The sequence below is a fragment of the Ascaphus truei genome, chromosome 6 (genome assembly GCF_040206685.1).
Source record: "Ascaphus truei isolate aAscTru1 chromosome 6, aAscTru1.hap1, whole genome shotgun sequence".
Lineage (NCBI taxonomy): Eukaryota > Metazoa > Chordata > Amphibia > Anura > Ascaphidae > Ascaphus > Ascaphus truei.
Window position 1 is genome coordinate 83671488 of NC_134488.1, and position 24010 is coordinate 83695497.

General features: G+C 44.3%; 1 protein-coding gene across 4 annotated transcripts in view; it reads right to left on the bottom strand.

Moving 5' to 3' along the window:
• The window catches only part of NPHP4 (nephrocystin 4), a 264867-nt gene that overhangs the window by 210877 nt on the left and 29980 nt on the right, over positions 1-24010 (bottom strand). For all 4 annotated transcript variants that reach the window (XR_012802230.1, XM_075604944.1, XM_075604943.1 and 1 more), the window contains exon 4: positions 1846-1998. Coding sequence is in view for 3 of the 4 variants with exons in the window: in XM_075604944.1 (XP_075461059.1) it covers positions 1846-1998 (153 nt within the window). In the remaining variant the exon portion in view is untranslated. The remainder of the gene's footprint in view (positions 1-1845; positions 1999-24010) is intronic.

The following is a 24010-nucleotide window of genomic DNA, read 5'->3' on the forward strand; positions in this document are numbered from 1 at the left end:
TTGCTAAACAAACTCCAGTGCTCGGGAATGCTCGGGAATGGGGAAGCATGCTTTAAACTGGTTTCATTACTACCTATCAGGTAGATCCCAACATGTGTCCATCTCAGGCTCTAACTCCAACCCCTTGGATATCACCTGTGGTGTCCCGCAAGGCTCTGTTCTAGGGCCCCTACTCTTCTCAGTGTTCATCAATGATCTTCCTACAGCTTGCAAGGAAGCTTCAATACACATTTATGCAGATGACACAATATTATATGCACACAGCCTTAGCCTCTCCAACCTTGAACACATACTTTAATCTGACTTTTTGAAACCTGAAAATTGGATTTCCCAAAACAAACGTTTTTTAAACAGTGACAAGACTGTAACAATGATATTTGGGACACGTCGTTGTGTCAAAACAAATGCATTGCCGCTGTATATAGTAAGCGCAACGCGACGGAGCAACAGCTTGGTCGCCATCGCTGGAAGTCATCTCAATTTCATTTTTCCAGCGACTGCAGCCTGATGTCAGCGTCGCCTCGCTGGCACTATAAGCCTAGTCTAAGTCTGCTCGTATCGCACAGCAGATGCTAATGCCAATTATCGACCATGGGGACATAGTATACGGCTCGACACCCCAAACCCACCTTAGCAAACTTGATAACCTCTAAAATTCAATATGCCGGTTTGTTCTCCAATGCAACTACAACACACATCACTGCGAAATGCTCAAAGAACTAGATTGGTCATTACTTGAGACTAGGCGCAAAGTTCATCACTCCTGTTTTGCCTTCAAATACTTTCTGGGCAAGTTACCCGTCTACCTGAACAAGCTCCTCACCCCTACCACATGCAGCACTTATCAGAGATCTGACTCCAAAAGATTGTTCATGGTCCCACGGTTCAGCAAAGTATCTGTCCGCTCCTCCTTTTACCGTGCACCCCAAAACTGGAACAATCTACCCGAGACTATCACAGCCACCACCAGTCTAAGTTCTTTCAATACTAAGGCCGTCTCACATTTTTATCTGGTCTGTAACTGTTACATACTGTACGCCTATAAAATATATTTTCTTTAACTGTGCATGCAATGTCTTGTATATAATGTATACTCTGTTCACTTATGTAACCATGTATAGTAACCATGTATTATTTGTCACCTTTACTCTATGCCCAGGATATACATGAAAACGAGAGGTAACTCTCAATGTATTACTTCCTGGTAAAACATTTTTATAAATAAATACATTATGACCTCATCTGTCTTAACTATTGAGCTAGGGGTTCTATTGCCAGATTAAATGGCAGAGGGGATAATGGGCATTTTTGTCTTGTATCCCTAAACAGTGAAAATGTTTCCGACAGGGATCCTGCTGCTATTACCTTTTAACAGGGTTGGCATACATGGCTTTAAACATTTGATTAAAATTTCAGTGGAATTTAAACTTTTGCAATATGAAGAATATATATCCCTAATATATGTTATCAAATGCCTTTTCGGCATCGATGGTGACTATAGATGTTTTTTTTTTCGTTTATGGGTCTGTATCCACTTTATTACCATTATCACCTTCCTAATATTTTTCACAGTTGATCTTCCCTTGATGAATACGGATTGGTCTGGATGTATTAATGTCTTGGGAGTATTTCTGCCAACCTATCTGCAATTATTTTTGTGAATAATTTAATGTCCTGATTAAAGATTTTGGTCAGTATGACTCTGGTTTGAGTGTGTCTTTAACTTGTTTGTGAATTCTTTTGATATGTGCCCTTTCGCTTGTTTTCATAAAGTTTGCCTCTCCCAGGGCTTCCTGGAATATTGGTTAAAGTGGAGTGTTAAGTAAATTTTTAAGTACATCTTACCTCATTGAAGAAAGCTTTGGATGCATGACCTGGGATCGTTTTCAGCGGTTTTGCCAAACTTTTCCATGTCCTCCCAAAGAAATGATGATAAGTGATGTCGAAAAGGGAAACTCTAATTTGATAGTTTACTTCTAAAAGCCCTGCTAAAACTTCCTGTTAGAAATACAAAAGAGAGAAAATAAATGTCAATAGCATGTTGAATATAGAATTTACTATACCACGTTTAAAAAGGAGATAGATACACACACATTAAAATCTTTGTAGGCCCTGAGCACTCCCATAATCGTAGGCCCCCCAAGATATATCTAAAGATAATATTTCCATTGTATACGTCCCATAATATAAATAATGGATCTATATAAATATATAACTGATACTTATTTTGTCTATAATACAGTTCGCGGTATTGCCTGTTATGTAACCCGCCATCTCTAATGATCGTGGAGGCAATGAGTTAGTGGGGAGCATGCAGCATAAGCCACACTAAATGAAAGGTTTAGTTTTCTTGTTGAACTATTTCCAGTGATGAAGTGGACTCTAGAAGAAGGGCATTAATAGATACACATGCATCAGATCTCTAACATGAATTCACAAATTAATTTCTATTGATCTCACATATGTATGCAGACAAGTAATCTGCAGCAGAAATTATTAGAGCACAAATAGCAGAAAATTGGGTGACAAGTTTTCCAAATAACATTTATTTTAGCATGTACTGTACAGTATATTGCTATTTTTGGAACAAACTATGAAGGAGAACACTCTTTTTCAAAGCTGAAACATATAAAGAACTGTTGTGGGATAGAAACGACGACCTTCACTTGCACTACTCTCAATTGAGAATGAGCTTTTGCAAAAATTGAAATTGGAAGATGTAGTCTGATTTGGCTAAGAAAAAGAGCTTCAAAGTAAAAAAAAAGTCTTGTAACTTACATTTTTATTGAGTTTCAGCAAAGTTAATATTTAATGTATATTTACTTAAAGTCAGAGCTACTATTATTAAACTTACGTCAGATATCCAACACTCTACAGTGTACTATTTTGTTATGCTACTTATTAATGCTTGATTATTCAACTTTCCATAATAGCTCACAATTGTATTTAACATTGCATTCCTGTGTGTATATATACACGGTACACACACCAACATTTGTAGATGAATTATAATAAAAAGATTTTGTAAAGTAATTCAATTAAATAAAATCAAGTTTGATTTAGCAGGTTTCTTTTCTAATTTTTGAGTCATATGAGAATTTTTTTTCATTTGGTACTGTGCCAATTGTGACCAGTGGCGGCCGGGCTGACTCATGCGGGGGCAGCCGCATTTGCCCCGCAGTTTAAAAATAGCGCGGGCGGCGCACGGGCTGTCTTCGGCCGAAACCGGACAGTTTTCCCGCGCCTCGGGCGCTTTCAATAGTAAACGCCATTAGCGCTTATCTATTGAAGCGGCCGCCGCACGGGAAACTCCGTTTTTAAACGGAGAGCAGACCCGCGGCTAGCCCGCTACGCTCCCGGCCAGCTCCCGGCATGTTTTAGAATGAGCTTAGCCTGGGACAGTATGCATGTGTGTACAGTAGTGAGAAAAAGTTTGTCAATCCCTCAGGATTTTCACATATGTCAAACCTAAAAGGTTATTAGATCTCAATCTAAGTCCTAAGAAATCGATAAAGTTAACCTCATCAAACAAATGACACAAAAGCATAATACTTTTTAAATATTTATTTATCCACAAATGATTCAACATCCAATATCCATGTATGAAAAAGTATGTGAGCCTTTAGATTCACTCCCTGGTTGCACTCCCTTGAGCAGCAATTACTCCAACTAAGCATTTCCTGTGTAACCAGGTCCCCTCTGCTGCGCGACCCCCCCCCCCTCGTTACCTCTGCTGCCGGGGGTCACTCGATAGATCCGCCGGCACTTCTGAAGGGTGGGGGCCATGCAGGGAGTGCTACGAGTCCCATGAGCTTTAGGGGACCCCACATGACGCCAGGGAGCCAATAGGGCTACAGGAGCTCCATGCTTGCAGGGAATAGATACATTTCGCGCGCTGGAGAAGCAAGTTAGTCAGGACCAGGAAGAGCTAGGGGAAGGATGTGAGTGCAGGGGTCTGTGACCCACTGCATTAGGCCAGCAGCCCCCTAGGCCCCAGTTAGGTCCTGAGCCCCTCACAGCTTGTGGTGCTACAGGGACAGGCCCTAGGTTAGGGACCTTGCCACCTTAGTACCAGTGTTAGTTAGGGACACAGCGCTCCCCGAGAAGAGGCTTGGGCTCAAGCCTACGGCCCAAAGAGACAAAGACTATCTCCAGGGTGGGATCGCCCCTGGCGGACCCTCGTGCAAGGAAGGGCCGGATCACAGACGGGATCACCAAGCGGCGGATCCTTTTCGAATTTGCTTGCAGGCCTGAGTGCAGGAGCACTCGGCAGGTACCTTCATAAGTGCACCAACAAATCACACACACACACATATATATATATACTGTATATATATATATATTCTCACATAGTGGCAGCGCTGACCACGGGACAAAGGAGTTAGACTGTGGACACGGTGTGGGGGTACACGGTGGTGGGTGCAAGGTACACTCCTAGTGGAGTGAATGACATTTGGGACTACGGTACATGGTGTGGAGTTACCCCCTAGGGGGAGTAGTGTTACAAGTACGCAGTAGTGGTTATTGATAAGTGTGTTACGTGTATGATTATCCTGCATATATATATATAAACTGGTTATATACATCTCAGTGTATGCACTTATTACATATGTGGGTCCTGTGTAGACAACCTTCTACACTCCTAGAACTCTACACAGGTGGAGGCGCTGCAAACCAGATCGATCCGAAGGACTCACCCCAGGTTTCCAACAAGCGGAGGCTCAGGCCTCTTGTGAACCTACAGGTATACGCACCACACCTGGTAACACATAGGTTCCCCCTCACACACACTATATCTGTGCTTGGGGTAGGGGGAATACCCGTTACACCTGTAACTGCTGGTCAGTCTTTCACATTGATTTTGAGGAATTTTGGCCCAATCCGCCTTACAGAACTGCTTCAACTCAGTGACATGAGGACTTCCTTGCATGGACAGCTCGCTTCAGGCCCTGCCACAACATTTCGATGTGGTTTAGGTCCGGACTTTGACTTACTGCATTCTAAAACGTGAAATTTCTTTTTCTGCAGCCATTCTTTTGTAGATCTGCTTATTTGTTTAGGATCATGGTCTTGCTACATGACCCACTTCCGTCCATGAGCTGAAGTAAATGGCCCAACATTCTCCTCTAGAATATATCAGAATTCATGGTGGTGTCAATGATGGCAAGCCGTCAAGATCATGAGGCAGAAAAAAGCAGCCCCAAACCATCATACTCCCACCACCATGCTTGACGTTTGGGATGAGGTGCTTCGGTTCAAACGCAGTGTTTGGTTTTCGCCTAACATAACATTTCTCTTTGAGGTCAAAAAGTTCTACCTTTGACTCGTCTGTCCAAAGAACATTGTTCCAGAAGTCTTGTGGATCATCCATGTGATTTTTGGCCAACTTCAAACGGGCAGCAATATTTTTTTGTAGAGAGCAGTGGTTTTCTCCTGGCTAGCCTTTCATGAACACCATTCTTGTTCATTCTTTTTCTGATAGTGGACACTCACATTAGCCAAGGCGAGAGTGGCCTGCAGAACCTTGGATGCTACTGTGGGGTTCTTTGTGACTTCCTGGATGATCTGCCAGTTTGTTCTTGGAGAGATTTGTCGGACAACTGCTTCTGGGTTGATGGACTGTGGTCTTGAGCTTTATCCATTTGTACCCTATTTATCTGACAGTGGATTCTTGGAGCCCCAAATCCTAAGAAATTGTTTTGTAACCCTTTCTAGACTGATGCGCATCAAGATTGGAGATTTTGTTTTTTATGTTAGTTTGTTTTTCGTTTTTAACAATGTAATTCAATAAACCTTTTTTATTTTTTGCTACCTCTGGTGAGTTGATCGGTGCTTTCTCTGGGTTCCTGCTGTTCCACCGATTTTTTCAATTCTACTGCCCCACGATTGGAGTGACGCGCTTCCGCAGCGCAGGTTCCGGCAATTCGCTACGCCTCATGGGAGAACGCAGAGAGGAGACGGGCACCTCCATGCGAGCAGCCTGAAGTTTTTCCCGGACGGTCTGAGGCTTCGGTATCACCATAGCTTCAGCACGCGGGATCCTACAAGGCTTTATCATAAGGACACAGGTATTTACCTCAATATCTTTGGACATTAAGGGATGCAGAAGCTAGGACCGACATATTTATGCTAATGAGTTACTATGGGTTCGGTTCAAGGCTGGCTCTAGTTTCTCTAGCTACTCTCTTATTGGGTCCATCTTTCCCTGTCAGTTCAGTCCTTCATTGTACACAATAGGCGATGTTATTTGCCCAAGAACTTATAACCTGATTTGCTGCGGATTTAGAACCATCTTTTGGACTTCATATATGTCATATACTTTTCATTTTTGGGTCTCTCAGATAATTTCTCAGAGTCTCTGTATCGCTATTTTTGGAGCTGGGAGTAGTTACCTATAAATGATGAGCATCAATAACTGCTTTTCGGATCGGTCCTTCTGACGTCAAGAGGAAGAGGGGGGATGGGTGTCCCAGAAATTACAAAGTACTATTTAGCGGCCCAGTTGAGGCAGGCCGTAGTGTGGAACGCAGATCCGGGTCTCTATTGCTGGCGAGATATTGAATCCCACTACGTTAAAACACCTTCTCTGCAGGCCCTCCTTTGGTGCATAGACAAGGGGGATAAATCACCCCGTAGGTTCGACCTTGGTCCCACCAAACACACCTGGGAAGTCTGGCGGAAATGCAGATCAAAGTTTAAACTAACTACCCCAGGCTCGCTGCTTACTCCGATCCACAACAACCCCCACTTCCCCCCAGGATGTGAACCAAAGCAGTTCGACTATTTCCGCCTGAAGGGGGTTAGGGTGGTCGCCGACCTACTGAGCGATGGAAGGTTGCTGAACTTTCAAGAATTACGAACAAAATACGAAGCCCCAGAATTGAGCCCATTTAAGTATCTCCAAATTAGACATTTTCTTCAAAAACTGTCCCCAAAATTTGAGTATCCTCCCCTCACCAACTTTGAGAGACTCTGCCGAACTAGTACACATCAAACGGCTTTGATCTCTAATATATACGCTGGGATGGAGAGAACAGCAGGCCCCTCCACTCACGACTACATGTCCAAGTGGGCGGCGGAACTGAGTATAGACATAGATAGAGAAGACTGGGAGGATATATGGGACGCTGCTTCAGGAACTTCCATCTGTACCACAACAAAAGAGAATATCTACAAAATCATGTTCCACTGGTATCTTACCCCAGTTAGATTGAAGCAAATCTACCCCCTGGCCTCAGATCTATGTTGGAGAGGCTGTGGACAGAGAGGAGACATGGCCCACATTTGGTGGTCATGCCCAAAAATCCAAAAATGTTGGCTTTCTATCAAACTTTAATCCGAGAGGTAACTAGCCTCACATTAGCCCCAGATCCACTGACCTTCCTCCTGGGCAGGCCAATTGAGGAAATTGACCGCCCAGTAGGAAAATTAATCTCCTCCATCCTTACCGCAGCTATGTGCTCTGTGGCATTCTCCTGGAAAAAGATCTCTCCCCTCTCTATCCAGGCGGTTAAGAGAAGAATAGACGACGTAATGCTTATGGAACGTCTGACGGCGTTTCTCAAACGCAAGACTACAAGTCATTACAAAATCTGGGAACCCTGGGAGACTCACTGACTCCCGAGAGAACCCTATAGGAGAAACTATGACCACCCAGGCCACACCCTGAAGGACGCCCCCCCCCATCCCCATACCCACCCTTCCCTCCCCTCTTATCCCCCCCCTCTCTTTTTCAGACCTCTCGCTCCCCTGGTCACCCGGTGACCCAGAGGTCGCGCCACTCTTGGTGGTACACCCCCCCCCCCCTCCAGTATGGAAAATTTGAAGATCAAAGTGTATTAGGATACTGCGATGTGAAATTTGCCTGTAAACTTGCCTGTTTCCTAATAAAAATGTTAAAAAAAAAAAAAAAAACTGCTTTTCGGAGATCCTCAGATTTCAAACTCACCCCATAAGATCTACCTAATTATTTAGACACCTGATTTTAATTATCTCCTTTAATTTAGCTGATAAAACCAGGGATTCACTTACTTTTTCACACTCGTAATTACTCATTGTTTGTCTAATTCATACATCATTTTGTTTCAAAAGACATGGCATTGGTTCATATAAACCCTATTGGATATTTACAGCAAGAAAATAATGGTTTTAATTCAAGAAGGTTATCATGGAAAAACTATAGAATTTCCGTAATTATCATCGGGGTTCACAAACGTATTCTCCCCACTGTATGTATAATATATATGTATTATATACATACATACATACTTGGCTCGACAAACCCTTTCGGGAGCTAGTGAGGCAGCCTCCTCTCCCCTCAGTGCCTGTGTTGCTGCAGCCGTCTGCACAATCCTCCATCCAATCACAGAGCCCCATTGCCAACAGTCCCGCCCCCAGTGGTGATGTCAGTATAGCTTGCCCAATCAGGGCTGTCGACAGGGCGGGTGGGAGGAGCCAAGCGTGTGTGGAGAGGATGTGATATGCAGGGTAGATATGTAATGTGCTTGGGGGGGGCAGATATGCAGGGGAGAGATGGAATGTGCTGGGGAGTAGAATATGAAGGGGGAAATTGAATGTACTGGGGGGGATATATACACATGGGAGTGATGATGGAATATGCTGATGGGAGAGGAGATATGCAGGGGAGAGATGTAATGTGCTGGGGAGGAGGGAGAGATGTAATGTGCTGGGGGGATATAGGGTTGCAAGGGAGAGATGATGGAATGTGCTGGGAAGTGGGGAATGCAGAGGAGAAATGTAATGTGCTGCGGAGGTGCAGGGGAGAAATGTAATGTGCTAGGGTGGTGGGATATGCAGGGGAGGGATGTAATGTGCTGGGGAGGGGGGGAGGTGCAGGCGGGAGATGTAATGTGATATAGATATATACACACACACACACACACAGTATGTGACATATTAAAGGTGCAACCTTGTGGCATATCTTACTTTAAAACCGACGTTCTGGAGCTTTCTTTAGTGAATCTATCCTTTTTTTAAATTAGTGTGTGTGTGTACACAATATTTTATTTTGGATTTCTCGTAGTTGTATTTCTGAAAGTGGCCCAAACTTGCTCCTTCAAGAAAATATTGTTATTTTTATTTGGACAATAAGTGAAACAGATTACTGATAATGTGCCTGGGGATCTGGTGATTAATATGCTTTGCAAAAGATAGATAGATAGATAGATAGATAGATAGATAGATAGATAGATAGATAGATAGATAGATAGATAGATAGACACACACAAAAAGAAACAAGACCCACAACAAGCTCTCTAAATAATCAAGTAAATACAGATGACTTTATTAACCAAATCGCAAAGAAAGCAAGTGTAGCACTGTTTCCCCCACCCTCTGGAAGATTACTGCTGTTGCTACTGTGTGGTGCTGAGGCATACAGTACCTGTCAGGTTCAGGAGATCTGAGCTATCTGCGTTGTAATGGAGACAAGGACAGGCTTTTGATGTCATCTTAGTTCTGTGTCAGCGCCTCCAGCTTCAGTGGGTATCCTGGAAGTACCAGGAGCAGTTCCCTCTGAAGCACTCACACACCTTCTTACTGACTAAATCCAGACAGGTGTATAATAGAACAAGGGGATTTTTATTCGAGCAGTCACTGCATGATGATCTTACAGCGGTGCAAGGTCTCGGAGGCTACAGGCCTCTGGATGATGCTTGACCCCAGCTAGTACAGGGTCTTCTCTATTAGATCAGATGTTCCCCAGCCCCTAAGGACTGGGGGTGAGCACGCTCATCCCGGATGGGAGAAACTCACAGCTCTACTGCTCTCTTCTTCCTCCAGAGCAGGACTGAGTACATTTGGCACTACCCCTCATCAGGAACCAGAAGGCGCAAGCTTATGGTCTATACCTATCCCTGATAGGCTTACGCAGGCCATGAGTCACCACCTTACTTCTGTCCATCAGAGAGGAGCATGTAGGTCGGTCATAAGCCCACTGAATTAACCTCTTACAGCCTGCAGCTAGCAGGAACGTACGTAACAGGGAGGGGAAAGACAGGCAGAATAGACATGCCCTGTAAAATTACAGTTTAAAAATAAACAGGGACCTCAAAGAGAACCTCCAATGAAACAAAATACCCTGCAAACGGGAATTAACTACACTGCGTTTAAAATCAAAATTTTCAGGTCTGTATTTCAGAATACATTTATATCTAACCATTTCAAATCAACCTACAGTACCAGCCAGTTCCATTCTAGCATTACTTTGCTTTCGGTTCATACTGTATCTTCGGACCGCACCGCTGCATTATAGGGTTTCTATGTTGTACCTCCATATTCCTTCACCAATGAGAAAAGTATATTGTTCATTCTCTGCTATGAGGTATACATATACTGTATTATGGTTTGGGCAGTTCTGTTACATCAAGTGCTTTTGCCTCTGTATACAGTACTTCAGTGTTCTCTAGACCAGCTGGTCATGCCATTTTAGGGGTACTATTTAGCCCCCTTAACGTTGTAATCTTTTTTTTATATATCTTTGTTTTTGCTTTGATATAACGTTTTGCGTTTTGAGTACTTCCTGCAGATTTATATACCTTTTACATTTTGTGTTTTGCAGTGTGGTTTGTATTAATTTTCCCATTCCCCTGTTTGCAGGGTATTTTGTTTCATTGGAGGTTCTCTTTGAGGTCCCTGTTCATTTTTAAACTGTAATTTTAATATCTTGCTTTTTTTGTGATTTGGTTAATAAATTCATTTGTATTTAGTTATTGATTATTCCGAGTGCTTTTTGTGGGTCTTCTTTATGTGTTGTTATTTACCTTTCCCCCATAGCACCGCCACCTGCATTACTTAGCCGTATTTGTGGTATTGGTAGATCTTTATTATTTAAGGGGGTTTCGATGCGGTATTATTTGTGGTGTGTGTGTGTTTGTGTGTGTGTGTATATATCGCGTGTATTTGGGGGGGGGGTAGTGTATGTATGTATTGTGTATTTCTAAATGACAAACTGTTTTGCACAGAAAAAGAATGGAAAAAAACTAACAAAATGAAAGGGACTTGTGAGAAGCATTTTATTCGGATTAAGTTTGTCATATGTTAATGCTTATACAATATATACCTACAGTATAGTGTGTTTACAGCATATGTATGTGCATGTAGGGTTGTAATATTCATGCATGTGTTGCAGCTCTCTGAATATTTTGGACATAGAATCTTTTTATAAAATGGCTGCTCTTCCTTGAAAGGTTGCAGACCCCTGCTTTAAGAGATCTTTTCTGGTCTTTCCAACCCTTAGATTTTTTTTTATCTGATGCTCCGTTGAGGATAACTAAGTTTGAAGTAAGTGTGCAGGAGGTTAAAATGTAGCTCTCCCCAGAGACCAGTGTAGTCTGAATCTTACCATGGTAACCTCAGATGCCTACGATTAAGAAAAGGCCATCTTACTGTTTACTGTTCCAACTCGCTACGAGAGAGAATTAACTCTGTATAACAATATTACACGGTTTATCTCCTATTAGCCAAAGTATGTGTTTGTATCTAAAAATAAATGTGTGTAACAATCAGCAAAATGTAATACGTTAGTAAACTTCCCCAGCACCTAAAATTTTAATTATGGCGCCTATGATCCAGCACAGTACTACCTGACTGGTCAGTCACCACCGAGACTGGTAAAAGCTCTCCTCATGATACTTCGTTACCACGAGAACAAAGTGTGATTGAACGCAGCGTTGCTGGTTGCAGTGGTGACTGACAGTTCAGCATTGCTTACTCTGGTGTGCACGGGAGAGTGAGGAGGGTGGGGGGGTTTAGTGGGAGAAGGGAGGATGGGAAGAGAGGCGCTTTGCCCACCGTGTCAGTGCATGGAGCTAGCCTGTGGCATCAGGGGAGGGGGGGGGGAGGAAATTGTGTGTGGTCAGTCTCTGACTCACAGCCACTAATAGAGGTGGGGGGGGAAGGGAGGAGAGCCAGGTCAGTCACAAACCCTACCCAACCCCCCCCCCACATACTCAAACCTCTGACTAAAAAATTCTGGCTTTTTATGTTAGGGTCTACCCCCGGCCAAAAATATTACGTACTTGGTCACTTATTTTTGGTAACAATAATGTGTACTGGAGAACCTGCAAGTGAAATCCACAGTGCCACTTCTCTCAACTTGTAATATATTGTTTCTGTGCTGTTTGTCCTTGGCTATGTCTTGTAAAGTTAGCCAGAAAATAGTTTGTGACTAAATGACTGTCACTGGCCAACTGAGATGTATGTATTACAAAAATTGAATTATTGCAACTATATTTGGTTTACCAAGACCTGGTCATAAGTAACATCAGAAATGCCCTTTTCCTGTAAAGTCAAATATTGTATAAGTTTTCTTAAAAAGGATCACCTGCATTTCCTACACACACCAAATGTAACTTTAAAAACTGTTCAGCAGCAAGAAAGCAGCCACAGGGAATAAAATCAAGTGGATAGCACAAGTTGTATAGCCATTACATCTGTAATTGGAATACAGAGGGCAAAAAGGGCATGAGATCAGCACAAGTGTAGTGCCAGGTGTAGCATCTGGGTGCATGCCATAGACCAGCACAAGCAAAAGATCTTTGCATCCTAAAGCAAGACGGATATCAAAACACAGCTGAGCTGGCAAACTCCAAGGACACGTTTTACACAGTTAGTCTGCTGCCAGGCAACTGCAGTGCCTCTGACATCATTGAAAATAATAATGCACTGTAGTATATCAATAAGTTCAAAACCTTAGTAGGACATGGTTATTGTAAAATACAACCAAAGGGTTGCATTTTTCTAATTAATAAATGATAGAATAAGAACTTTTTTGTTGTTTAATTATATTGCCCTTCTGTAGTGTGCAACTATTTAAAAAGACAATATTTTTCTAAAGTTAATCTTTAAAAATGTAGAAGTGTGTTGCAGTGAAACTGCATTTAATCTAAAAAATATTCTGAACATACTGTATATACACAGGGCAGGATTAAGGGGTGGTCTGCCAACCGAAAAGGGACACCAAAAGAAACCGCTGGGCACCTCGTTATTTGACTTTATGCTGCGCTTGTACCTAGCCTGATGCCATCTTTAAATGTCCAAATGCTGCGAATCGTCATCAATGTTGAGGGACATTTAGAAAGATGGCATGTCGGAGTGGCGGGCGTGGGATTCGAAGCGGCAGCCGCAAAGGACATTGCAAATGCGCTCGGCCACGTGGGACATTGACTGAGCGAGACAGGGCACTCAGGACCTGTCCCATGCCCCACTCAATGTCCTGCAAGCACCCATGTAAATGTCTCATGCTGCTGCTTCGAGTCCCGCGACTTTAAATGTCCCTTTGTGGCAGGATGGCCCCACGGCCAAGTTGGGTAAAGCTTAACTGCAGTGGTTTATTCTCCATAAAACAACAACATTAGACACACTATACCTTTAAGAAAACCAAATCATAAAATAAAAACCTACTCTTCTTTAGGAGACGGACTACACAGCAGTTTCAGACTACCACACTGGCTGGCTAAGGCCAGTTTTCAGCTTTAACAAGTCCTTATGCATAGAAACATATAGTATTAAATCCGTATCTGTTGTTGGGGACTCGGTCCCACGTGAGTCAATGAAAATACCTCTGGACACTACAACACAGCTTTAATCCCTCCACAGGGTTGGAACATCGGTTCCTTGGAGACAAGACCCGCATCCAGCAGGCTTGTTAAGTTTCAGGCATTTTAAAAGAGTGGGTCAAAAGAGAACTCCAAAAAGTTCCTATAACTTGCACTCGCTGTGGCAAATAGACGGAATGGTCTATGACCAGAGGCTAACCATCAGCTGACATATATAATAATAATAATAATAATAACAATAGAATGTTCTTTTATAGCGCTGCTAGTTGTACGCAGTGCTTTACAGACATTTTGCAGGCACTGGTCCCTGCCCCGTGGAGCTTACAATCTATGTGGGGTTTTTTGTGCCTGAGGCACAGGGAGATAAAGTGACTTGCCCAAGGTCACAAGGAGCCGATACCGGGAATTGAACCAGGCTCCCCTGCAACAATCTCAGTGTCAGTCTTTACTCACTGAGCCACTCCCTTCTCCTATATGTATTATATATGTCCACATAGGACTAAACGTGAAAAAAACAATAAAGTTTTAATAAACATATGAAAAGAAATAATGAACATATAATGTGTGGGGTAATAAAATCCGAAAAGAACCACAATACATGCCGCATCTACAACTGGAGCTGCTTGAGCTGCTGCACCAAGATGGCGGCGCCACGCTTCAGAACATCACCGTCGTCACGACCATTCGGTTAGGGATATTTATATCCCATGGAGTCATCACTCACCTACTATTTGCCACAGCGAGTGCTAGATATAGGAACTTTTTGGGGTTCTCTTTGGACCCACCCTGTTAAAACACCTATTGTATTTCCTATAGCACCTTGTTATAATTCAGTATTTGTTACTAGTATTAGGCTGAGCGGTATGGTCACTTTAATTGGTTATTGTTAAGTTTCAGGCGGTGTCTCTTCCTGGGTGTGATTCCCCACTGATCCCCACAGCCCTGCTTCCTGCAGTCCTAGGGGCCAGAGCAACCATTGTCCATCCTGGTTAGGAGAAGTCTCTCTACCGTCCTTGGGAAAAACAACCTCCATGTCTCTGGCAACTTCCTGCCTTTTAAACCTCCTGTTCATTCAGGAGTGCTGCTTGTTAATTTACTGCACTTACAACTAGCCTCTCCAGGGAAGGTTAACTGCTTGTATGCTGGAAAGCACACTGTAGACGGACGTTCACAGAGGTACACAATTGGAGGCTTTTATAAGGTGAAATTATAATAAGGCTTTATTGTGCGTTTTTCTTTTTATCAGGAAATCATCCAAACACAGGGGGGGGGGAACAAAGCTTCTATTAACTTGGGAGTATTTCTAGTGAAATCCTATGCAATTAATTCACATCTCCGTTAGTTAAGCATTTCTCCCAGCCCCAAACATATAGCATGAAATAAGCAGATATAAGCAGTCTCTTAATTATGAAAGTCTTATCTGTTTCTTGCTGTAGAGTAAGCTTCTCTGCTCTCCTGGAACCGCACCCATGCGTGCACAGAAAATCAGCATCCAGGTTTAGAAGTCTTATTTGGTGTCTTGCAATCAGCTCTGCTGTTCCTTCTTGACAGAGCTCAAGACAGGTCAGCTCCAGAGATCTGTGTTCTCCAAAGTTCAGCCCACAAGTGAGCTAAGGAGTCATTTCCTGTCTCAAAGGCAGGCTTATTCTACCACCTCTAATCAGGCAGGAGGTGTTAGTTAATTTGCTACCAGCAGTTAACCGCCACACTGCTGGATTAGAGGCACATTTGTGAACAGGGATAAGTCCCCTGTTACATACCTCCCCTGTTTGTGGGAAGCTCGGGCTTACCACGGCCAAAGCCCATCCTTCCACTCTCATTCGAGATCTTTCTGTGACTTGAATGAGAGTGGATGGAGGAAGAGCACCCTCTGTCCCGCTGGGATTGGAGCCCTTTCTCCAGTTTATTTTTGTCTCCACCCGAAGGTGCTTGAGATCAGCACTCCTCAGTCGCTCGAGGACTTTTTCCACGTAAAGTCTTTTTATCGTGTGCGCGGTCATGAGATTTCTGTTGCGTCGGGCACTCCTCTTTTTGTAGACAAAGTGTATGGCAACAGTTGTAGACCAGTTAGGACTAGCCCTTAGAGTTTTCTGCTCTTGAAGCAGTCTTTCTGCAGTTTCTCCACACCACAGAGTCGCCAGTTCAGCTTCTTTGGGACTGAGTTGTACCTCCACCTCCCTTTCCAGAGAACGTCCTATCTTTTCAGCTTCCTCAGCTAAGGATTCTTCTGGCTTTGATTCTGCACTCCTACCTCTGTTTGTTGCCTGTTGGGCAGCTGTAGGTTTGGCTAGTGCTTTCGTAGGTGGCTCAAACTTCGTAATTTTGTTTTGAAGTTGCGTGGAGTCCCCAACTCTCACTGTACCCTTGTCCTCACGGGCATTAGTTACTGTGGGATACTGGTGCTTGGGCAGAGCCAATACCTTTTTCCGTATTGGAGGAATCTGTAAGTTACTGGCCTGCAGAGTCTCAACCTGTTTGAGTGCGTCTTGCAAGTCTCTTCTCAGGGAATCTATCTGCGCACTTTGCTTTCTCTGAGTCTGTATCAGAGTCTCCTTCATATTCTGGAGCTCTGTAATTTTTGTCGTCAAGGTTGCCGCTGCGTCTGTTTTCTCCTTGGTGTACTGACTCAAGGGAATGGAACAGTCTCTCTGTCTCTCCAGCTCTTGCTCCAGTTTCTGAGCCTTCTCACGCTCCCTCTCATACAGAGTCCCCTGGTATCGAAGCTCTGCTTCCAATGATGCTCTGAAGACATGCAGCGTGGCCTTTAGTTCCTCATACTGCTTTGTGGGGACGTACTGGGTATTCAGACGTTCCTGCAGCGCTTGTACCTCTTAAGCAGCCTGCAGTTTTTCTTCCTGTAGCGTTTGCTGCTTCTCCTCAGCATATTGGAGGTGTGTACGCAGACCTTGCAGTTGGTTCTGCAGTCGGTGCTCTGCTTCAAACTTTTCCTTGACCACTTCTGTCAACTGAAAATTTTCTTCTTTCAGTTTTAAGTTTTCTCTTTTTAATCTTGAATTTTCTCTTTTTTCATTCTCTGTATTTTTCCGGGGTTCTTTGCAGTCCTCCTTCCATTTACACACATCTGCTTTGAGAATGACACTCTCCTGGCGTGAGACTTCCTTCTCTAGGTTGAGGGTCTGAAGCTCCTTCTGAGAGACTTTGAGACCTGTATCAAGATTACCAATAGTTTCTTTAGCAATGTCCAGCTCCTCAGTGAGACTGTGTAGTTCCTTTCTGGAAACTTCCAGGTGTGTGCGGCAGCTGTTGGTCTCATGATGTGAGGCATCAAGTGCTCTGCGGAGTGTCTGAACCTCTTTCTGAGATACGTCCACTTCTATCCGGACACTGTTGACCTCCTGTTGTGAGGCATTCAACTCTATACGAAGAGTGTGAACCTCTTGCTGGAAGACTGTCATCTGCTTCAGTGCCTCCTCATACTTCCGCTTTAGCGTAGCCACCTTTTTATCAGATTGGCTCTGCTTTTCATCCATGGCGGAAATAGTAGCCTTTGCAGTATCTAGCTCAGTCTTGAGATCCTCCAATTCGGTCTTGGCAGCAGAGTAAATTGCGAGCACAGTCTTCTATAGCTTAGCATTATTTTCTCTCTCCCTTTCCAATTCTTCACAGAGCAGATCACAGTCATGTCTGGCATTTTTCAGGGCATCGTCAGGGCTGGTCAAGGGATCGTCACTCACTGGTTCTGGCTCCACTTCCCTGGGATGGTTGGTTGAGGGTTCCTCACTGTTGGCACCGGACAGACACTTCTTTGGGGTACACGACTTCTGCCTTGGGCTCTCTGGATATTCGGTTACCCGCGGCACGAATTCTCCATTTTCTCTAGGCTGCAGGGCAACTCGGTCCCCCCTTTTCTCCACAGGATCTGCGGACGTGTCTGTTCCTTCCACGGCAAGTGAAGAACCGCATTTCTTTTTCTTTTTCCGCTTCTTTGTTTTGGATGACTCCGTCCCATTCGGAATACTGGGGTCTCCTTCTTTATTTGATACTTTAGCAGCTTCATTATATACGCCAGGCTTTTCTTGCAGTTGCTTTAGCTGACAGAAATATCTGTCTCCTGCTGATCATATTCGTCATCAAAGGGAGTGGTCTTTTCTGTTCGTGCCGAGTTCAGGCACCCCCACCATTCTTGGGGTGTTTTGTGGGTGTGACTCGGTTTGGGTTCCCCGTAAGAGAGGTCTTCCTCTTTATTGGACTGGAAGGGCCACTCTTCCGTGGGGTAGGGTTCATTACAGGAACGCTGCATGTTGTCCTCCATTTTTAGGCTATCAGGTGTAATTTTCTTCCTGACCTCAGGAGGCGCTATTGCCGCTGTTGCCACTGTATTTGCTGGAACCCCCAATGATGGTAGTCCTACAGGTAGGCATATTTTGCTTGTAGAGGTCGTAGCTTTCACAGGCATCTCTGTAGAATTTCTCTTTCTTGGATCAGTTTTACAATATCAGCAGTACTGTGCATGCATTTTCTCTCATCAGGTATACAAGTTGTGCAGTTGCTAGGTAAAAAAAAGTCTACTTGCTTTATACCATTTTCTTGCTAGGTGCAATCTCTCCGCTTCAGCAACAGAATTTGGTTTTCTGCCTGAGTTCAGTAATTTTCAGTCTCATCTTTGGGTATTATGGCATTCACACTTCACACTTTGGGTGTCTGTTTTTGCTCCCAAGATATATATAGGCAGACTTTTTTACTTGCAGAAAAAAAACATTCTTTGCAGTGGACTATTTCTTTCATTCCCGGCAGGGTGACTCAACATTCAGCAATTGGTTTTGAAAAACCTTTTACACAGTTCAGAAATCGCTTTTTCCCCTATAGGGCAATTTTACACTCAGCATTTGTTTGCTAAAAATTTCCCTGCTTCAGCACAGCCTTGTATCAATTTTCACACTTTTCTGCATATACTCCATTCACAGCTGGTAGTCCTATGCGGTGTGGCAACCTTTATTTTCAAAATCAGTACCACTCGTGGGTCACCATCTGTATTCACTGCTTCAGCGAAACTTTTGAAAACAACAAACACCTATCCCTTTTAAGGGCTGACTCACTTCTTGAACCCTGACTATGGCTGAAAGGCAAACCCCCTATTTCAATGACCATATTACACTTTGTGATAGGCAAAATAAGGTTTATCTACTTCAGCAGTCTCTCTCCTCTAGGGATTGGGGCAAAGAGTCCATCTGTGGTTTTGTAAGTTTCAGTGCAGTGTGGTTTCAGTGGTGTGTATCCCTTTAACTCTAATCTCTGTTGCTTGAGGTTTTTTTTTCTTTTTTTTCCTCAGACTGTTTGTAGGCAAAAAGCATAACAAAAAAATTTCACATAAAAATCTCCGGTCCTTTTTAACTTCAAAGACACCTCTTGTCCCACTTCGGATACCATATGTAGACGGACGTTCACAGAGGTACACAATTGGAGGCTTTTATAAGGTGAAATTATAATAAGGCTTTATTGTGCCTTTTTCTTTTTATCAGGAAATCATCCAAACACAGGGGGGGGGGAACAAAGCTTCTATTCACTTGGGAGTATTTCTAGTGAAATCCTATGCAATTAATTCACATCTCCGTTAGTTAAGCATTTCTCCCAGCCTCAAACATATAGCATGAAATAAGCAGATATAAGCAGTCTCTTAATTATGAAAGTCTTATCTGTTTCTTGCTGTAGAGTAAGTTTCTCTGCTCTCCTGGAACCGCACCCGTGCGTGCACAGAAAATCAGCATCCAGGTTTAGAAGTCTTATTTGGTGTCTTGCAATCAGCTCTGCAGTTCCTTCTTGACAGAGCTCAAGATAGGTCAGCTCCAGAGATCTGTGTTCTCCAAAGTTCAGCCCACAAGTGAGCTAAGGAATCATTTCCTGTCTCAAAGGCAGGCTTTTTCTACCACCTCTAATCAGGCAGGTGGTGTTAGTTAATTTGCTACCAGCAGTTAACCGCCACACTGCTGGATTAGAGGCACATTTGTGAACAGGGATAAGTCCCCTGTTACACACACATACCCTACACTCCAGCATACAGAGACAGTGACTCCGTCACACTCTCAACATTGATGAGGGCATGATCCACCTGCAACCAGGAAGAGTTTGGACACTCCTACACTGGGCACGGAGATGCAGGCTGCGGCCGGCATCAGCTCCTTTTCATGATCCAAACCACATTCGCCGCTTCCTGGATTCCCGAGATCCTATATTATCTACATGCCTGTTACCTCATTACGTTTGTGAGTTGTATTATTCCTCTCTTGCACACAATTTTTTTATTAAACATTGTTGCACAATTTTCTGTCTTTCTTCTTGTCTTTTATTTTCCTTTTGATGAGAAAAAGTGAAGATCCATTGATGCCCTTTTATATGAAAACACCTGATTTTTTACAGTAAAATGGGAGTTCACTACCATTACTGAAGCCAATACACCACAATTTATTCCCAGAGCTGCACAATGATTGTTTTTTTTTAGGGTTTTCTTTTTTTGACATACGAAAGGTTTTGCCCTCGGAAAATCCTGCCCAGCCTCTGGAAGAAGTCTTACAGCCCATTGACTTGAATCAGCTGTAAGGTGTCATCCAGCACCGATAGGTGTCCTATGGCAAAGGACTACTCAGTACTAACCATATAATCATCATCTCGCCACAGCCATCCTTACATTTTTCTGGCTCAATTTACAATATCACATTTACTTCAAGGTTTGTCTACTATCCTTGAAGAGTGGTGAAGAAGTTCTGTATATGATCAGAATGAAGATTGAAGGCCATTTGTAGAAAAGGAACATTTTGTGAAGCAACCAAGTGGTACTCCATCTTTGATGTGTTCGCTAGACCAGGGGTGTGCAAACTGGGGAGCGCAAAATTCTCTGCAGGAGGCGCGGGGGTTACAGAGGCCCTGTGCACTTCCCGAAGGCATTTAAATTAACTGGCGGGGAAGCGGCAAAGGTCTCTGTAACTTCTCCTTACTTTGGTTCAGACGGCTTCTGGCGATGCGTCACCATGGCAATGCGGCGTTGTTTTCATGTGATGTCGCATCGCCATGGCAACGTGACATGACGCCAGAACACCAGAGCCAAGGTAAAGAGTGAGGGGGTCGCGAGGAGAGGGGGACAGCTAGCAGGGGGGCATAGGGGAGAAAGATTGCGCTCCCCTACACTAGGCTGCGATTGTATTGGATTTTTTAAAGCTCTCTATACAGCATCAGTCCAATGAAAAGGAAGAAGTGAACCCCATGAGTAACTCATCAAATGTTCCATACAATAATCAGTCTGCTAATGATGACATTGCATTTAAGACGTTATTCATAATAATATATGGAGGTCAGACCTTGACTTCAAGAAAAAGATTCCTGAAACTCAGGGAGCAGAGAAACACTGTTTCAGCCACATTGACATCCCGTAGATTGAGTATTCCCAATTATCTAATTGGGCTGTTTTTGTTCTCTCTAAATGAAAGAGATTAGAAAAAGCTCCACTAATATGTCTCTTGCCCATTTGCTAGGCATAACATTTTGCAGACCAAATTAACTTATTTACACAGCAAACCTCCAAAAATCTATAATTTTTTTACATTTCCAGTTAGCAACTGGGACTGCAAGTTTGTGCAAAACATTTATGCATGTGCTGGCTAACAAAAAGGCAAGTTACTGTAGGAAGTCTTTCTAATGTAGCTGCGCACTTTGTTTTTGCTTCTGTGCTTGTATATTTCTATCTTTCTCTAGTTTCACTAAGACACACCGTCACTGGGATTAGTATTAATTATTTACCAACATTGCATTATTTAAAAATGTTGTAATAATACACTAATTCATTGTGAGTTACCCACCAAAACAATCAGCTGTTTGAACAGTCAGTGGTCATGAAACAATAATGCATTATTTACCCTTCAAAACACTGCCACAGAGCAGTATAAGGCAGCGCTTATAGCGCCGGCAAGAGCAACGCAACGTTGTGTCAAAACAAATGCATTGTCGCCGACGCGTGCGCTTATAATACAAGCAACGGTTTGGTCGCAATCGCTGGAAATCATCTCAATTTGATTTTTCCAGCGACCGCAGCCTGACGTCTCCGTCGCATCGCCGGAACTATAAGTGTAGCCTAAAGCAGAGATGCATATGATTTTACTAGTTTGGTACGATTTTGTAAGCATCATTAGGTGTAATCAGGAGTCGCCAACGCCACTCCTCAATAGCCAACAATAGGTCAGGTTTTAAGGATAGCACCGCTTTAGCACAGGTAGCTCAGTCATAATGACCTGTTAGTGGCCCTTGAGGACTGGAGTTGGCCACCACTGGGTGTAATTGATAGCACTACAAACATAGGATTTTAAATGAAGAAATTATTTGGCAACTTTCCCTAGAAGAAATACAACAGCTATCTGAAGCCCTCAATATCAATCTCCCTCATCACACAGTTAAACTCTTAGAGCTACATTTTGATTTTAAGTGGCAGAAAGTGGCCATTAAATATCTAGGAGTCTACATTACAAACGATTATTACTCCCTGTATAAAGCAAATTTCCCTAGACTATTGAGGGCTCTCAGCTCTGAAATCGAGGCATGGTCTAACTATAATATATCCTGGATAGGAAGAATTCAATGTATAAAGATGAACCTCCTCCCACGCCTGCTATACCTGTTCCTGACGCTACCGATTCCAGTGGTAGAAAGAGAGATCCTAGCTCTCCAATCCCTTATATCCAAATGTATATGGAGGAACAAAAAACCTAGAATCAAAAAGCAGATACTAACGATTCCCAACAAAGAAGGAGGCCTAGCACTACCATGCATACTTTCGTACTACAGAGCTGCACAGCTCTCCCAATTGCTCCTCTGGCACTCGAACAGTTCCGCCAGAAAATGGACTGAAATAGAAGCCTCTATGATTTCACTCATTAAACTACATAACCTAATATGGACCCCGATTAACAAAAAAAACAGGGAAAACATGGAACTCCCTACTATAATACACTCCCTTAAGTTATGGTCCTCACTGAAATATAGACACTACCTAACAACCCCAGACTCTTTAATGACACCCTTTTACGGGAACCCAAAATTTACCCCGGGCATCCCGGAGAAGAGTTTCCTCCGTTGGAAAGAGGCTGGAATATTTCACCTAGGGGACTTTGGCCCCGACCTGAAACCTAAGCCCTTCGCAGAATTACAAAAAGAAAAAATAGTCCCAGGAAGTGAAATATTCAAATACAGCTAAACCCCGTTATAACGCGGTCCTCGGGGTCCACCCCGAGACCACCGCGTTACTAACGGGGTCGCGCTAATTTAAAAAAAAAAAATGGCCGCCGCATCAGTGTTTTTACCCGCGGTCCCGGCTTCCCCCTGCCACCGCGTGACAGGAGATGGGAGGGGGGGATTCCCCTCCGGTTCCGGCTCCCCCTGCCACCGCGTGACAGGAGATGGGAGGGGGGATTCCCCTCCGGTCCGGCTCCCCCTGCCACCGCGTGACAGGAGATGGGAGGGGGGATTCCCCTCCGGTTCCGGCTCCCCCTGCCACCGCGTGACAGGAGATGGGAGGGGGGATTCCCCTCCGGTTCCGGCTCCCCCTGCCACCGCGTGACAGGAGATGGGAGGGGGGATTCCCCTCCGGTTCCGGCTCCCCCTGCCACCGCGTGACAGGAGATGGGAGGGGGGATTCCCCTCCGGTTCCGGCTCCCCCTGCCACCGCGTGACAGGAGATGGGAGGGGGGATTCCCCTCCGGTTCCGGCTCCCCCTGCCACCGCGTGACAGGAGATGGGAGGGGGGATTCCCCTCCGGTCCGGCTCCCCCCGCCGCAGCACAGGGCCCTCGCGCCGCAATACAGGGCCCCCTGGCCCTGCTGTAGCGCAGGGTCGTCCTGCCCTCCCCCCCCCCATGCCCCCCCGCGCTGCACCGGGCCATCCCACCAGCCCCCTCAGCATCGGGGGCCCCCGCAGCAGCCATCATCCCCCTCCACCGCAGCACCACCCCCACCCTGCAGCCACATGCCTCAAAAATCATCCCCAAGGTAAGGTAAGGCTGATTTATGTATAAGTGTAGTGTGTGTGTGTGTGTGTGTGTGTGTGTGTCAGTGTGAGCAGTGTGTGTGCAGTGTGAGCAATGAGCAGTGTGTCAGTGTGTGCAGTGTGAGCAATGAGCAGTGTGTGTGCAGTGTGCAGTGTGTGTCAGTGTGTGTGCAGTGTGAGCAGTGTGTCAGTGTGTCAGTGTGTGTCAGTGTGTGTGCAGTGTGAGCAGTGTGTGCAGTGTGAGCAATGAGCAGTGTGTGTCAGTGTGAGCAGTGTGTGTGCAGTGTGAGCAATGAGCAGTGTGTCAGTGTGTGCAGTGTGAGCAATGAGCAGTGTGTGTGCAGTGTGCAGTGTGTGTCAGTGTGTGTGCAGTGTGAGCAGTGTGTGTGCAGTGTGAGCAATGAGCAGTGTGTCAGTGTGTGCAGTGTGAGCAATGAGCAGTGTGTGTC